General features: G+C 44.2%; 1 protein-coding gene across 5 annotated transcripts in view; it reads right to left on the bottom strand.

The window, feature by feature from the left end:
* Positions 1-8,888: 8,888 nt before the first annotated feature.
* The window catches only part of TRIM33 (tripartite motif containing 33), a 41,627-nt gene continuing 33,603 nt past the window's right edge, over positions 8,889-16,912 (bottom strand). The window contains exons 17-22 of one of the 5 annotated variants that reach the window (XR_015260954.1): positions 16,648-16,722; positions 15,988-16,140; positions 14,134-14,184; positions 13,457-14,053; positions 12,685-12,744; positions 8,889-11,619 (exon numbers count right to left, since the gene is read on the bottom strand). Coding sequence is in view for 1 of the 5 variants with exons in the window: in XM_086765358.1 (XP_086621484.1) it covers positions 13,841-14,053; positions 14,134-14,184; positions 15,988-16,140; positions 16,648-16,722 (492 nt within the window). In the remaining 4 variants the exon portion in view is untranslated. Of the gene's footprint in view, positions 14,054-14,133; positions 14,185-15,987; positions 16,141-16,647; positions 16,723-16,912 lie in introns of all 5 variants that reach the window. The other 4 variants (XR_015260955.1, XR_015260952.1, XR_015260953.1 and 1 more) reach the window with 4 other exon arrangements.

The raw sequence follows: 16,912 nt of genomic DNA on the forward strand, positions 1-16,912 counted from the left end.
CAGCTCAAAAGTGACTCAGAGTTTCTTGCCCGGAAAAATGACACTGATCTGGATCCTTTGGCAGCACCAGTGGGCCATCTGTGTGTAAACATAACACATGTTGCTGCGCACCTCCACGCGCTGCTGTCACGCGCAGATCCTCCGTGGCGGCTGGGGCGCGAGAGACATGAGCAGAACCAGCACCTCCCAAACCTCCCTGGGCGCCGAGGGGAAGGGGTTACCCTGCTTGTCCTCATGCAGACAGAGCCAAGAATTAGTTTAAATCCAATACTAGCAGCAAAAATTGAGCTCAAACTAACTTTAGGAAAAAAACCCAAATACTTAAACAAGGTGTGCTCCACGTGTTAAATCTGTGCCGGACTGCATGCCATGCAGAGTGGGCAGACAGCAGCAGCCTCTGCCCCGGGCTCGCGGAGCAGCCAGGGCTTTGCTTCGCTGCTGCCGACAGTGCAGCGGGAAAAGCAGCTGGTCCCATGGCGGGGAGGGTGGTCAGGCTGAGCTGTGTGCTCCTCACAGAGCTACGATTTATGCTTTTTGTGCACAAAAAGCACAGGTCGCTCCTCAGTTTAGCAGAAACGTTCATCAACGCGAAGGTGTCCAGGACGCTGGTCCCTCATGCTGCTTCACAACAGAGCAGCCGAGGCTCCGTTCATCCGCCGAGCAGTACCAGGAGCAGAAAGGAAAGGCTGGCTCCCCACTCGCATGCACCAAGCCTCTCCTGGCTGCACCGCGGCTGCCCGTCGCCACGCAAGCTTTCTTGGGAGCAGTTACTCCATTCTAGACCCACCTCTCCTTGAATATCCTGGCAACACAAGGAAAAGGAAGGCAAAATAATCCTGAATTTATAGCCTAAAACGGCCGTCACACAAACTCTGAGACGTGAGGTTTAAAGATTCATCCACTTCCCGCCCACAGCACGCAATGACCCTGCACAGCCAAACGGGCACCACGGCAAGGGCTCTGCAGCACCTGCCGCCAGCTCCTGTCCTGAGGCGCCAGCGAGGTATCGCTGTGTAGTGCCAGCTTCATGGGTTTATGGCAAGAAAATGTGGCTCGGTGGCCTGAAAAGCCCTGATTCCAATAGGCCTTGTAGCTTATTGCACAAAAAAATTGATACCAAAGACAGACTTCTTTGAAGCTTAGCACATCTAGGCAAGAAGCTTTCTAAAGGCAGGACTAGCATCAAAAATTGTTTTCCATTGATGAGACTTCTGAAATATATTTTACTGACATGGAATCTTTGCATAGCCTCAAGGTGAACAGTCACAAAATGATTTGGCAGGGCTGGAAGTTCTGAAAAGCCATTTCTGCTGCAGCAGCATCAGATGGGTGAGCGACATCAGATGACGCTGTACCAGAGACGTGGCTGCGAGCATTGCAGCTATCAGCCATGCCCAGGATCCGTTAGCTAAACAGCCTGGGGAACTGGCCTTCCATTCCCCAAGCATCTGCATTTAACACAAGGCACGATCTCAACAAAACTCGTAAGTGAGAGCCCAAGGCCCACGCATCTGCGGGGCAGCCGTGCGAGGCACAAGCCTCGTGCACACGCGGTGACACACGCTGCCAGAGGCCTGCCAGCCCTGCGTCAGTTTGGCGAGCTCGGTTTATTTAGGATCTAAATGCCAGGAAGATTACGGCAGCAAATCCTGTAACCTGAACATGGTACCGCCTTACAGGAATGAGCATTAGGTGGGGATTAGACCCATCTCAGTCCCTCAACCGGATTTATAAAGTCAGTCACTACCTCCCCTCAGGTCAAAAGCATGTTTCTGTGATGCTGCGAAAACCTAAAATGTGGCTGTTGTCTGGTAAGCAGCTATTAGAAGGATTAAGCTGGCCTTTGCATAAATGTTAGCACACCCTTTTTATGAGAGCAGATTAAAAGCTGCTGCTTTTAGGGTCTCATTCCAACCCTCTGTGCCCTGGACACTATTACCAGTATCATTGCACAAATTATTTTTAAAAGACTGCACTTTCCTCAAAGGCCAAGAAAACGCTGGTGTCAGAACCCAGAAGACAGATTAAAATTTGTCTTCGGTAGTAAAGTGCTGAAGATTCCCAAGAAGCCCTTGCTCTCTTCCACTCCTCAGCCACTGTTATTTAGGAAAGCGGGGGGCCCTTTTCAGCACAACTGCAGTACTCTCCAGGTCTTCCCTGGTGGCATTATTTCCAGAGCAGGACAAGGCTTGGTCCGTGATTTCCACTGACGCTTTCCAGCCCCTGTGTGCGCAGCCCTAGCAGCCATGCGGCGGGTGGTCACAGATCCATCAGCACTGGCAAACAGCTGTTTACTTGCAGATCTGCTTAGATAATAGTTAAGCATCCTCCCCACCACTGCTCTCAGCCAGGGCAATGCCCCCCATCACCAGAGCAGAGTGCTGTCCAAGGCAACAACCCCAGTCACGGCAGCCCAGGCGCGCCGAGGGTGACGGGCCCAAAGCCTGCAGCACCCTGTCCCTGGGAGGCAACGTGCCCAGAATGCCGGGGGTCCCAGCCACAACATCGTCCAGACCCTCACGACTGCTGTGCCGCAGCCCTCCTGGCCAGGGCCACACTGCGAGTCACCGCAGCGCGTTATTACTAGAACTCAGGAACAAACAAGAACAAACATTGTTTAGTTTAAAGGAAGAAGTAACTCAACAAGTAAATGAGGGTTTAGGTCTTCCGCTGACTTGACGAAGCTCTGTCAGTGTACACCACCTACAAACGTGGCCTCCATAAATCTCGTCTCAGGCACAGGCATCCAGAAAGCCAGTCACTGTGCCCATCATACAGTAAAGGCACGGAAGAGAGAAGGCTCCTTGAAGCCCAGAGTAGGACAGAGTCCCCGGGCCCAACAGCAGCGTTATTGAATTACCTGGTACAGAATTTAGTTGTCAACAGCCAGCAGCAAATAAGGTGACCTGACACATTTGTGTTCTGCTCAGACACTGAAAGGATACTAGGTCTGTGTGTATCTGGAGGAGAATTAGATTGATTATAATTGGGTAGAAGATTAAATTGGTTTGACGTGTCCAGTCACCCCACGAGACAGCAGCATGCTGAGTATCTGATCACCTGCTGTGACAGGGAACTGAGGAATCGTAGAGTTAACAAAGATCACACCGTAGCTCTGGACACCAAGCTAGAGAAAGAAAACTTTGAAATATAAAGCACAGTAGTGAATGCTGACAACAAATCCTGATTAATCCTGCTTTCCAGAGGGAAGGAGAACATTGCACAAGGGTGGTAAATCCAGGAACACAGCGCAGCGTCAGCAGGAGACACAGGCCACACGCAGCTCTTCTACAGCCCCAGCCAGCTCTTCCAGTTGCTACTGAAGGACCAACTGAACCGCCTGTGTCACCAACTTTGGTACTGCCTGGCTTTCCAGCATTAAATACCGTTCCTTAACATGTTTGGGGTAGTTATAGCTCTTTCTTTCCATGTGATGCTGGGCAGCAGGAAAAGAGATGAGCAGTGAAAATCCAGTCCGCACCATGGTCATTATTAACACGCAGTGTTCCAGTATAGCTGTGCCTGAGCTCAAAGCAGGCTGAACATCCACTGTGTGGTCTGATTCGGCACAAAGATCCAGAGCTAGGATCAATGGCAGGCTCAGATCTCGCCTAGTCTCGACTCTTTGCTCAGCATCAAGCACACACAAGCCCACGAGACAGCATCAAACGCAGGGCCAGAGCACAAGGCTCCTGTCTACAGGCGATGCTCAGACCTTGCTCCTTTCAGGAGCACACAGCAAGCCTGCAGTGGCAGCAGCAGCTACTAGCTTGGTTACTCGCTCTGCTCATGAAAAGGACCCTGAGACACAACTTCTAGGAACAAAAAATGACTGGGGAGCATCTCCTTCCTCGACAGGCAGCACAGAGAACGCCCAGAGCCTATGTTGCGTGCCCAATTCAAACGACAAGCCCACTGTTCTTTGTGGTTGGCACCAACAGTGCTCAAAGCAGTTGCCAGAGATGGGAACAAACCTGAAGACCATTGCAGCAGCTCCTGCTTGCTGAAAGCTTCCCCAGACCCCACTTGCCCTGCAGCAGTCGGTGAGGAGGCAGGCCGGCAGCTGAGGCTGTTCTCACGCGCATCCTCCCCGGCAGGCACGGCTCACGGTTCCCCACGGCACAGGGATTGCTGCAGTCACCTCCAGCTTTCCCATGCAACAGGACAGCATCGCCTCCAGCTCTCTGCTCGCACACCCAGGCAGTAAGTGCAGCGTTCTCTGAAGGCTAAGATGAAGAAAGAAATGAATGAGATTGAAGTCCCCAGGTTACCGCATTCCACTCAAGACAAGCAGTGACCCTGCGGCACACGCAGATCTCGGCGCAGCACCCGTGCCACCCTCCCGGCAGCTGCCTCTCACCCCTGCAGAAACGAAAGCTGGCCTTGCCTGAGAAATTCTTCCCAAGACAAAACTACTCGCTCTCCCATTGAAGCCAGCATGCAGACAGCTGTCTAAGAGCACCATCTGGTGACATATTCCGTATAAGAGATTTGAAAGAATGAATGGTTGTTTTACAAATTCGTAGCAGAACGATGCACAACTTACAGTTCGTGACCTGTGCTTTCACGCAGGGCGTGTCTGACGACAGAGGGCTGATTATTCACAGGCCACTCTGCGCTTCATTACACAGTTGCTGCAGTTCGTGAATTACATGCACTTTCCCTGTTGCATTGAGCTGATTAAACCTCAGATTGGCAGACAATCTGTCTTCATTTAGAAAGCAGAATTCATTGTTGAGCATGGTCCCTGCAGCATGCTGACAGAGGGACTCGTTGCTGCAACATCTCCTTCCTTTGCAAACATCCTAGGGCCAACAGAGCAGATAAACATCTTACAGCTGGGATTGCCGGGAGACTCCAAGAGGAAAACAGACTTCAGCTTTGCATTTTGCACCATTCAGATCCATGGCACAGACCCTGTAGCTGTGCCCAGTACCAGCTGCAGGACGGCACTGAACAGGTCTCCAAACACAATTTCAAATGAAAGGGGTTTTCAGCCACTTTCAGAGCTAACTGTTTCCTGACAGGAAAATGATCTGAAACAGATACACACTGCTGTGCAGAACCCAGTGTGAAATTCACGGCTCCGGCACACCCTAACGGCTTACCGCAGCCCCAGATTCCCTGCCGCGTGGAAATCTTCCAAAGACGTGATTGCCAACACTTACAGTTGCCAGAGCTGTAACAGACAGGATCACTTGTCACCCACCAGCTACATAGGGTTTGCTGAGTAACTCTTCTACCGTTGAAAGGCTTTTGTGTTTATCTTTGATAGGACATATGAGAGAGAAAAATAAAGATGCTCTCAGTTGCTCTACAGGTTTAGCCAAGGAAATGACGGTGTCCAAACCAGCCTAAGCGCTCTCTTTAGCTGCCTGGCCCGGGGGAGCGCAGGAGCTGAGCTGCAGATGACAGCAGCAAGCTCTTCCGGCGAGCAGTGCTATGGGTTTCGCTGAAGACACACACGAGGCAAAAAGGGCTGTCAGTAGATGAGGAACATCACGATCAGGATGAAGCAACAGAGACACCACTGACTCCCAAGTACACTGCCACACACGGTTACATACCCTGGCTTATTCCTGGGCAAGGGGTCTTCACCAGGCGTCCATCAACCTTAGCTTAGAATTTCAAGATGAAAAGAGGAGATTAAGATATGCTCCCCTGCCGGATGAAATAAACCAGCAACCCAATCGCAGCGCTTTGTGGTGTGGTGAACAGCTCAGTGTCATTGGAGCAAGCCAGGAGAAGTTTAGCTAGGACACAAAGGGAAAAAAAAAACTCAAGCAAATCTACTGAGGGAACCCAGGGAATGGAGTGAAGTCAAACAGAGGTGCTGAAAATGACAGATCGCAGTGCAGCCACAAAAGCAGCCAAGAGGAATGCGCAGGAAGAGATGGAGCAGGCGGGCTGTCAGAAGCCGGAGCAGATGGACTGGCAAGGCTGAGGTTGCTCTGGACACAGTGAGGCAGCGCCGCAGTGGCTGGCAAAGAGAAATGAGACCTCCACCCAGAGAGCTCCTCTGCCAGCAGAGCACCCAAGTCCAGCTCTAGAGGAATCGGAAGGGTCAGCAGAGCGTCTGGCCATCCGTTTGTGTGAAGCACATGCAGAGCAAGCAGATAGATTCCTCACAGAGGCAGTATTTGGTCTAGCAGCAAAATCCATCTGAAGTGCAATGGTTTAGGTTCAGACCATCTGTTCCTTTGCTGCAGATTGCAAAAGGCAAGCAAGTGCATCCAAGTGCTCATTGGAAATGCAAGTCCGCTCAATTTTAGCAAGAATAGATGTGTACTTTAGTAAAGCTAACTAAACCTTTTCCCAGAAGACAGATCTCTCATCATGGAGCTTCTGTGATAGTAACCCACCACAAGCACTTAAAGAATAAGCAAACAGGGAGAGAAAAATCCAGCTTCTCTATGAGCTACAGCCCGAAGTCAGTTCTCTGACATAATAACAGACACGCTGGGATCAGAGCCTTGACCCACTGCAAAGGTTATGAAAGTACAAACGTACCTTCAAGATGGCTGGCATTCCGGGTTACTCTCTCTCATTGCTTGCAGAAAAAAAAAAATCCAGATGTAATTCTGGTACATGCACATGCTCACTTTACTTTCTTCTTTCCAAGTCAGCTAGAGTACAATTGATATTGATGCCTGGAAGGACCCGCAATCATTTACTCTGACTCCTGTTAAAACAAATCAGACTAGTTCCTACTTCAAGTTGTATAATGAACTGGCCAAGGTCCCAAGAAACGTAAGCTCAATTCTGCCTTTAGTTCTGATAAGTTAAGTCATGAGACAGTCGCAACATCAGCACAGAAAAAGGATTTATTAGTAGGAGGGAACAGCTCAAGGCATATACGCCAAACTGCAGCTGAAAGGTGAAAGAACACAACAGCATCGCACGCGTACAGCTTTGTCACTGCATGCAAAAAGTACTCGTGACGCAGGAGCAACCTCCTCCCCTTCCCTTACAAAAGCTACCAACCTTACCTCCTAGATCACAGGACTATCGAATTCAGGAGAGGCAGACTGGCCAGCCGACCAGATTGCTTCTGCCGGCATTGCTCCCCTGTGTTTTGAATCACACCTTGCACCCAAGCGCAGGGTCACACATCACGTCACTGCACGGACCTGGTCCCCGACACACCAAAATGCACATTTATTAAGCAGAGAAACAGGCTAACCCTCGCTATGCGTTCACTACAGACTCGTTTCTACCAGGTAAATACACCAGCTACCACACAGAGCAGAGTACAACAGACAGCAGACGAGGAGCACCATACAGCTAGGGGTGTAGTGTTAACAAGTGACAGCCATCAAGTTCAGCTCCCTTTTCACTTTTCCAGTGCTTACTGGGGAACAGGGAGGGTGCAGGGAACTCAGCCTCAGAGCCATCCCTGCCCCCCACAGACTGTTGTTGGGTCTGTCAGGCCTTTGGAAAGCATCCCACCTCCAGGAAATGTACAGGCGTGAGATGCGTACCTCAGAACTGTCTCCTCCAAGTGTGCACCCAACCTCAGCACGACAGCAGCACAAAACACCCTATATAAAATCTTAAAATCATAGAATCATAGGATGGATTGGGTTGGAAGGGACCTTAAACATCATCTGGTTCCAAACCCCTGCCCTTCCACCAGACCAGGTCGCTGAACGGCCCATCCAGCCTGGCCTTGGACACTTACAGGGATGGTGCATCCACCCCCTCTCTGGGCAACTTGTGCCAGTGCCTCACCGCCCCCAGCATAAAAAATTTCTTCCTTATATCTCAACTAAATCTACCCTCTTCCTGTTTAAAGCCACCACCCCTTGTGCTATCATTACACTCCCTTGTCAGAAGTCCCTCTCCAGCTTTCCTGCAGCCCCCTTTAGGCACTGGGAGGCCGCTCTAAGGTCTCCCCGGAGCCTCCTCTTCTCCAGGCTGAACAGCCCCAGCTCTCTCAGCCTGGCCTCACAGCAGAGCTGCTCCAGCCCCCTGATCATCCGTGTGGCCTCCTCTGGACCTTCTCCAACAGCTCCACGTCCTTCTGATGCTGGGGGCTCCAGAGCTGGACGCAGCGCTGCAGGGGGCTCTCACCAGAGCAGAGGGGGAGAATCCCCTCCCTCGACCTGCTGGCCACGGTCCTCTTGATGGAGCCCAGGATGTGGTTGGCTTTCTGGGTTGCAAGCATACATTGCCGGCTTCTCGTCCACCAGCATTCCCAAGTCCTTCTCCTCAGGTCTGCTCTCAATCCATTCTCCGCCCAGCCTGGATTTGTGCCTGGGATTGCCATGAGCCAGGTGCAGGACCTTGCACTTGGCCTGGTTGAACTTCATGAGGTTGGCACGGGCCCACCTCTCCAGTCTGTCCAGGTCCCTCTGGATGACATCCCTCCCCTCCTGCGTATCGACGGCACCACGCAGCTTGGTGTTGTCAGCGAACTTGCTGAGGGTGCACTCTATCCCACTGTCCATGTCGCCAACAAAGATGTTGAACAGGGCCGGGCCCAGCACGGACCCCTGAGGGACGCCACTCGTCACCGGTCTCTGCTTGGACATCAAGCTGTTGACCGCAACTCTTTGAGTGCGACCGTCCAGCCAATTCCTTATCCACCGAGTGGCTCATCTATCAAATCCATGTCTCTCCAATTTACAGATGAGGCGTGTATTTCATGTACTAGGTGTAAATAAACATGACAAATTACTTTATGGAAAAGTAAGTGCAGAGTGGTGAAATCACAGCATCTCCAACCCAAACCTTGAATCGACTTCAGCCTCAGGTCGTCATACTTTAACTGCTGCAGTTAAAACTTCATCAAGGGACTTCCACACTGCAAGTATCAGAAAAGTCTTTTGCCAGACACGAACTCGTATGTAATGACCTAACACAGATATGCAAAAAAGAAACTCAAATTGAAAGAGTAATTTTTCTAATTTAATAGAAATAACCAAAACAAAATAGTTTTCAAACAATGCTTTAAACCGATCTAATACAACTTCTACAGGACATTCCAGAGCACTTAACAATAAATACTTACAGGCACCTAATGTATTAAATAACCATGTAAAGAAAAACTTTTTTTTTAATTACACACCAGCAAAAAACACAGGAACAGAACAATTAGAAACTGTAACCTTGTTTGAAAAAAGTTAAATATGATTATTCAGATAATACAATACCACAGAAACAGCACTTTTTGAAGAATCATATTGAAAGATGAGTGAAGTTTTACTATGTGCAAAAAAGAGCCAGTTACTGAAGCAAGAAATAACCAAAGAATCAAAGAATGCCATGAATTTAACCCTTCCATGAGCACGTTTACGTGTAAAACAGGCTTTTAACTGCACAAATCTTTATAGGCTTATATACATGTTTCACGATGTTCTGAAACTAATACCCCCATTTGCAGGCTGTTAGCAGACATGCACTTTTGTTTTTTTTTTAATGTAGCTCACTCTGGAGTGAATGCTGCAACAAGTGGAACTTAAAAAATATTTTAGTACCTCTCCTTGTAGAAGTTTAATAAATACTAAACAAAGCAGCCTTGAGCTGTAGTATCACTGAATAGAAAAGGCCAGAACTGCATTTCATACATTTAATATATATAATAGAGATAGCCAAATTAACTGCAATTTTTTAAAATCAATTCAGACACGTTAGAAAGCATATAAAGTAGGATCCCCATAAGCAAACACAGGAACTAGACGGAAGAGTTACTGTACACGCACTTTGAGAAAATAAAAGAAATTTTTGTATCTGAAGATACAATGCATAAGTTTGATCTGAAATATGTCTATGTAAACCGTGGCATATAGATGTTTTTTTAAAAAAGTACCTCCATTACTTACTCAAACACCTACTTTTTAAAAAAATATGTAATTTTCCCCAATTTTTAAAATAAAATGCCACACTATATTGTCAAATAACTCCTGCACACTTTGTTTTTAAAAGCTAAACTTGATGATATGCATACAAATTTTCCTATAAAATCATTATCCCAAGAAAAGAATTCCTGTCATGCTAACAGGCAACAGACAAAGCATTTTTATTGCTTTCTCCATGGAAGAGAGTAAGAAAAACCAGAAAAAGCCAACTTCCAGTACTTTATACATATAGCTTTAAAATACTGTTGCCATTACCTAAACTTTTAGAGGTCAATCAGCAAACTAGGTTATACAACAGAGTAACAGATTTGGGCTAATTCTAAGGACTTCTGTTCCAGTAGCTTGCAGAAGTGTTTATAAAACATTTCAGTGATCTGCTGTTCAGTGTGCGACACAGTCAAACATCACAAAGAATAGCAATGGTGACATTCCACACAAAAAACAACCTCTCTACATTTAACAGAGCATCTACATTTTCAAAAGTTTGGGGAACATTCTTATTTTGGATAGTAACTCTGCCTTATTACACTATAGGCCACTCATTCCAGGGCACAGTTCAATAAAACACCTGAACCCATTCAGCTGGTTAAGTTAGCACTAATCACTAGTAATTACATGGCAGGATACCTGCTGAGGTAATTGAGAAGTCCACGAGTAGCATACTGTACACTTTTCACTCTTATTTAAAAAGCAAACACTTCTTTGGGTTAACTTAAAGGTCAGGGTCATTTACAACAAAAATTGAGAGACAAATGGTCTTTTTCACAGGTGTCTCAAACGCGAGCACACAGTTACATCAAGTGCCAGGCTGTCTTCTCGCTGCCGTGTTGGAACACTGCCGCTGTGCAGGCACAGCCGCAGAGTGCAGAGTGCACCCACCACGTCTGATCTCTTCTGCGGGCTTTACTGATGTCAGCTATGCTCCAGCTCCCAGGTAAAACACCCTGACACTTGCACATATTGCACACACTGCATCTGGCATAGCGAAGATGCTCACAGTGGCCTGTTACTACACACCCTGTTAATTTGCTCTTGGACAAGTTACAGTGTGGCACCAAAAAGCTGTTTTGCCTGAGCAAACTCTTACCAATTCTAAGATGAACACTTACGGACTATAGGATCAGGAAATATATTAGCAGAGCTTATCTATCCTTTCAAATATTTGTTCATAGAACTTTGCTAATTTCAAAACAATCACTGAATTGTCATATTTGGAGTTCCAAAATGAAAGGGCGGGGGGGGTGCAGCGGGAAGGGGGGCAGGGCAGGGAAGATAATATTGTTTTGTTTCTTTTATCTGAAAAAGAAACACTTAAGGTTTCTTGCACACAAGTCAACATTCCACATAATACTACCGAGCACTGAAGAGCTGAACAGAAGGACCAGTTCTAGAAGATCAGTGGTTACGGGCAAGCGTACAGCTTGAACTCTCACCAAGGTCAAATGTTAGCATCCCTGCGGACTGCAGGTGAACTAGTGAAGTATCGGCTAACTCACTAGCCAACAAAGTTTGATAATTTTTCTACTTTGTCATAGGGAGTGAACCAATCAGAGAGGCTACCTTAAAATATTTAGACATCTGGTCTGGGGTCTGGGTGGAAAACAGACGGTACCGTTCGTGCAGCAGCCAGGGAGTACGCACTGCCCCTGAACCGCAGCTTTGCGGTGTGGTCGTGACCCAGTCTAGGATGCCACCATGCTTGTTCTACGCTGCAGTTCAGGCAGTGGGTATCTGCAGTACTTGAATCCATGATCGGTGCCTTAGAAAGAGAACAGTTAAAAAGTTGAGGCCTGAAGGTACAGAATCTAGATTGCTTAAGTGCCATAAAAATAGTAACCCCAATTGAAGAGAATTCACAAAATCTTATTTTCATGATAATTTTAATAATATTCCTTTGCAAAATGAAGCTGAGAAACTAGAAATGCATAAATAAGCAATACACAGAGCCATTAAATGATCCCTTGCTACTACTAGTGTCCTAGTAACACGCATCATCCTTTCTTTGGGCAAAGTTTTTGCTACTTGTCAATTTAATACGTTTAAGTAGAATTACTTTTCCTTTCACTTACAAAAGCAAGTTTAAACTTGCTTTTTTTACTTGCATAGTAAGTTTATACTTACTACGTTAGTATCTGAGAAATGAAAAGAAAAACCACTTTGAGTTTTAAGTGTAACATTTGTGCAATTGAAGAAGTGAGCTTGAAGTTACAAACACCTTCAGTCCCCTCATTTATTGTAAGAGGGGTATAGTCACAAATGCACATATACTTTGTTCGTATAAAAAGAAATAAAATCTTAAGTGATTTGCATAAAAATTGCTGAGAGCATATCTCAATTTGATACACTGTGCTAAAATATTTATCTTTACCATTATGGTAAAGGGTATACAATTGCTTATGCTGAGTATACCAAAATCCCAGTGATTTACCACAAAATTGCTGTATTCACAAAAAAATCTTATGGTAAATTTATAGTCTGTCAACTTGACCTCATCCGACTACATTATTTCTTCATCTTACTTAAACAAGATCTATATGAAGGCCAGAAATTACATTTATTGTTTCTAGTACTGATTTCTGTCAGTAAAGGAAACAACCGTGCAAACCATAATTTCTTTGTGATTTACCTAATTTCTAACCAGAAATGCTGGAATGAAGGCAGTGTGCAATGGGAAGGCACTGCGGAGATGCCTGCCACACGTTTAGGGAAATAGGGAAATTGTTCTGTTTTCAATATTTGACCAGAAACCACTCAAGCCAAACCCTGTTCTGTGCGAGTGCTTTGTTCAATGGATGGACAAGTCACCCAGTCTTAACAGACTTACTCCAATCTTTCTAGACATTTTGCTCATAAGCTGCTGCTGAAGAAACTTCTGTGTAGTACTCTAATAAAAAATAAGACAGAACCTCAAAATGAATGTAATGTTAGAAATAGCATATATTACAAATCTTTTCTTGATAGGAACAATTAATAAGAATACATATTAGCTTAAAAACAGTTCAGCAAATGTTGCTGATCTGCAAGAAGTCTCAATTCACTATTTACAAATAAGACAAAGAGAATACAGGAAATTTTACACATTTGGTAATTAATAGGTTATTGTTTGCCAAGTGGTCTATTAGAAACTGATATTTAGGAAGACCAGAGAAACACCCCAACCAGTTATTACCTCTTCAGTCTATATTTTAAGTACAGAAAATTAGACAGTGCATACTGGAGATAACATTCTGCCTCATTAGGGGGATCAGGGACAGATGACACAAATGCTAAGAGTTTTGCCATGAATGCCATTAAAATGTTCTGTGTACAGGATTTGTAATAAATATATCTAGCTGTATTGAAAAGGGATTGTGGCAACCACTTTAGTCTTCCATCTGTCAAGAACTTACACTCTTGCACTTGCCAATTCAAACAGTTTAATGATTTTTTTTTTTCCTTTCGCTGTACATAAAATGCAGTAAAGAAAGTCAAATTTAGATAATTGGACCAACACAGAAGATCAGTTATTCACAATACCACTTAAATGAGATGATAAAAGCAATGACCAACACGCACTTAAGTTCACACAAAGAGGGGATTTCAGGAACATTGCTTACAGTTTACACTGCAGGATTGGTCCAGTCCTGCAGAATATTTTACTAAGCAGTCTTATCTGTACATGGAACATCTCTTATCAAAATCTGCTTCTCTTCAACATTCATCCACCTCTATCTGTGAGACCAGGATGAGTGTCTCCTCCATTAGGAAAAAAAAAAAAAAAGAATATAGCAAATAATCAAGGGAACAAAAAAACCACAAAAAATTTACAATATAGTTTTTTCCCCTTTTGATGAGAATGCTTTTCTGTACAAGTGTTTTTTATAATCTAATACTGATTAAAAAGCTATCAGCTTCTTCAAGATGGCCACTGTAGGCACGGTAATATTCCAGAACACTTAAATAACAGTTTTTACAATAAATTTTAGGTCCATATCATTAGATTACTTTATATGCACTGGTCTCTCATCTGATTTTAGGCGTTTTCTACGTGGTTGTATAAAATCTTCATCGGAGTCCTCAGTTATTTCACCATCATCCTCTTCCTGCTCAAATTCAGGCAAAGGCTGGAAGGTCCTGTCTGGGTAGATCTCTGTAAGTTTATCTTCAAAGTATAATGCAACTGCCTTCCCTGCCTGTGCTACTTCTGAATCAGCCTGTAAATAAAAAGACAGGAATATTCACCTGTTGGAAATGCACATCCCTTCACCAAGTGTGCGTGGTCTGAAACGCTTACCTTCAAATTAATCTCTTGTGTTTCTGCATAAACTTGAACAACTTTCATCATCTAAAAAGGATACCAGAGTCAAAAAAAATGGAATTATAATCCTTTCTAAAGTTATGAGATTGCATAGGATTGGATGACTAAAGTCAGCCATAACAACAAAACAGTTTGTTATGGACTACACCTCTTTAGTTCTCAAACTTAGCAGAAGCAGGTTTAAAACAGTCTTAGAAGGGTGACATGAGGTAAATAAACCTTCAACAAAACACACAGTTTTTGTACAGGTAAGTGTCTCCCAGTCATTCTCAAAACTGCACTCTACTCATGACTGCTTTCTTCATTATCAGTTTTAGTTGCCTGGACGTTATTGTGGAAAAGTCTCACTTCAGACAGAAGTGCTCCATAAAACTACTTCTCTAGGGGTCTTATCCCACTTCGATTTATATTTTTTAAAAGCATATGGCTTAGAGGCACTAGATATGATGCTATTACGAGAGGTCAGGGTGACTCATCTTTTGCCATGAGCCAGAACTTCAAATGGGACTTTCAAAACTCTGAAACACCTTTTTTTTTTTAAAAAAAAAAAAAAAAAACCAAAACCAACAAAACAACCCAAACACATCCATCAGTCCTTGCTCCCTTGTTTTACTCTTGTCCCTAAGAGCTGCAGCATGTTTTCCTCTACAGCAGATCGTTAATTGAGAAGTTCACATAATTGCAACTTCTTCCACAATGCTCATTAACCTCCACCTAATACAGAGATATAAGGGAGTCGAGGGTATCAAAGTCCCAAATGCTTGTGAGCATTTACAGCATTACATCACTGACCTTGATTTTTACTAGTGTACTTGTGAAATAGATAAAGTTTTAATTGTAGATTTGTGTACTACTTTAAATTTACTTCTTCAGAGCCAGAAATGCAGTCCAAACACTGCAAAACTCAGATTACATTCTACAGAAAAACACCGGCTGTTTTATGCATTTCTAAGGTCAGAATAACGTCATTCCCTGTGATGCCTTCTCCCCAGGGCTTTCTGTCATCCTTGCTTTAAGGCATCTCAAAAATGAGGATACCCTCTTATCTCAGCTCCGACTCTGTTTCAGCACAATACTACAATTTGTTTTCAATATTCACAGTACTTTTTCCATTGCTCCATCTAGTAATGAAACTTAGGTAATTTAACTCCCCAAGTCACATTTCACATGCAATGTGCAAATATTTCATTATCAGATGTGTTCACTGCAAAATAAGTCAACTTTCCATACTCATCAAAAAAGACTCCATACAAAAGTTATCACATAAAAACTCATTTTTCTGAGAGCCCAACTACCCACAAGCTAAAGCACTAAACTTAATACCGGCCATAACACACACAATGCTTTTCTGGATTCAGCCTGCACGAGGTACTAGAACCAGCAGAATATTCTTCAGAAAGGCACTTCTCCTCAGTAGAGGGAGTTTCCTCAACAGAGGTCTCCTATGTTTCAAGAGCCTAAGAATAATTATTTGTATAGCTTGAGACAGTTTTAAGGATTGTTTGATTGTCTTTATTACCACACTTCCTAAGCACTTCTACAGTCTATTTGATGTACAGTAACAAAGTCACCCTGCTCCTCAGTTATACATCCATACCAGTGAATGCACTTTAAAAGTTCTGTTAAAGCTTAATTTCCCTATTTAGCTGAACTCAAGATGTAGTTCTGTAATTGCTTTTGCTTGGTTTGGTTTTTAAGTGTCTGATTGAGCATCCAATCCATAAGCAGAAGTTACGACTGGAAGTAGAGCCTTTAATTGGAGAAGCTGCACAACCACGTTGAAATAAATCTTAATCTAAAAAAATGTATACAGTTTGGAAGTTAACGTACTTCATTAAACCTTTCACAGTTCTTGAAGATCAACCGGACATCTGCCACAAAATCCTCAGGAGTCTGATAGTGTTGGGAATGCTTCTTCTGCAGTTTCTTTTTCACTGTAGATAAATCCATCGGTTTCTTTATAATTTTATAGTAGTTTGGTATCTGTAAAAAACAAAGTGATTTATTACAACAGTGACTACGTAGTTCACAGAAGTAGCTGAATTTTTTCACTTATCAAAAAATCAATCAGCTAATCTCACTGTGCAATGTATGCATTATAGTTACTTCTTTTACAGCTAAAAACAGAAGAGTCAAAGCAGTTTCCTTCCTCCTTTCTTTTAAAAGACTAAAAAAACCAAACAAACAAACCCCACTCTCCTAAAGTATTTTGAATTTCATGGGTTTCCTCTTCCAATTCAACAACTGCTAATTGAAAGTATTTTTAAATATCTGGGTTTGACACCCGGAGTAGAGTCTCTGCATGGAGAAGCTACAGAATCAGCTTCTGTCTCTCAGAATCATGAAATACTGGACAACTGCCAGAACTTTTAGATTGACCAAGGGGACATGCTTCAAGTAAAAGCAGCCAGGTCCTTCCCAAACTCAACTCTAGACTTGTAGAGATGTTATGCCAAAAATAAATCACAAATTATTTTTCAGGAGACTCACCGAGGCTGGAACCGGCTCTTGAAATTCAATGCTCAGCTCGTGACAATACAGGTACAGCAGGAGACGTTCACATTTCTTACAAAGAAATAAACAGCTTCACATTAATACCCTTAATTTAACCTCAGCCCAGAAGTTCATATCTCCCTATTTTCAATAGGTTTGTACTTTATCAGCTTAGTACTAGAAAATTTAAATGCAATCCCCACAAGCTTAATCATAAAAAGTAAAGTTCTAGCAGGGCACTGTTGAGAAAGTAGAACACACC

This window comes from Chlamydotis macqueenii, chromosome 23 (assembly GCF_036417535.1).
Source record: "Chlamydotis macqueenii isolate bChlMac1 chromosome 23, bChlMac1.mat, whole genome shotgun sequence".
NCBI classification, from domain to species: domain Eukaryota; kingdom Metazoa; phylum Chordata; class Aves; order Otidiformes; family Otididae; genus Chlamydotis; species Chlamydotis macqueenii.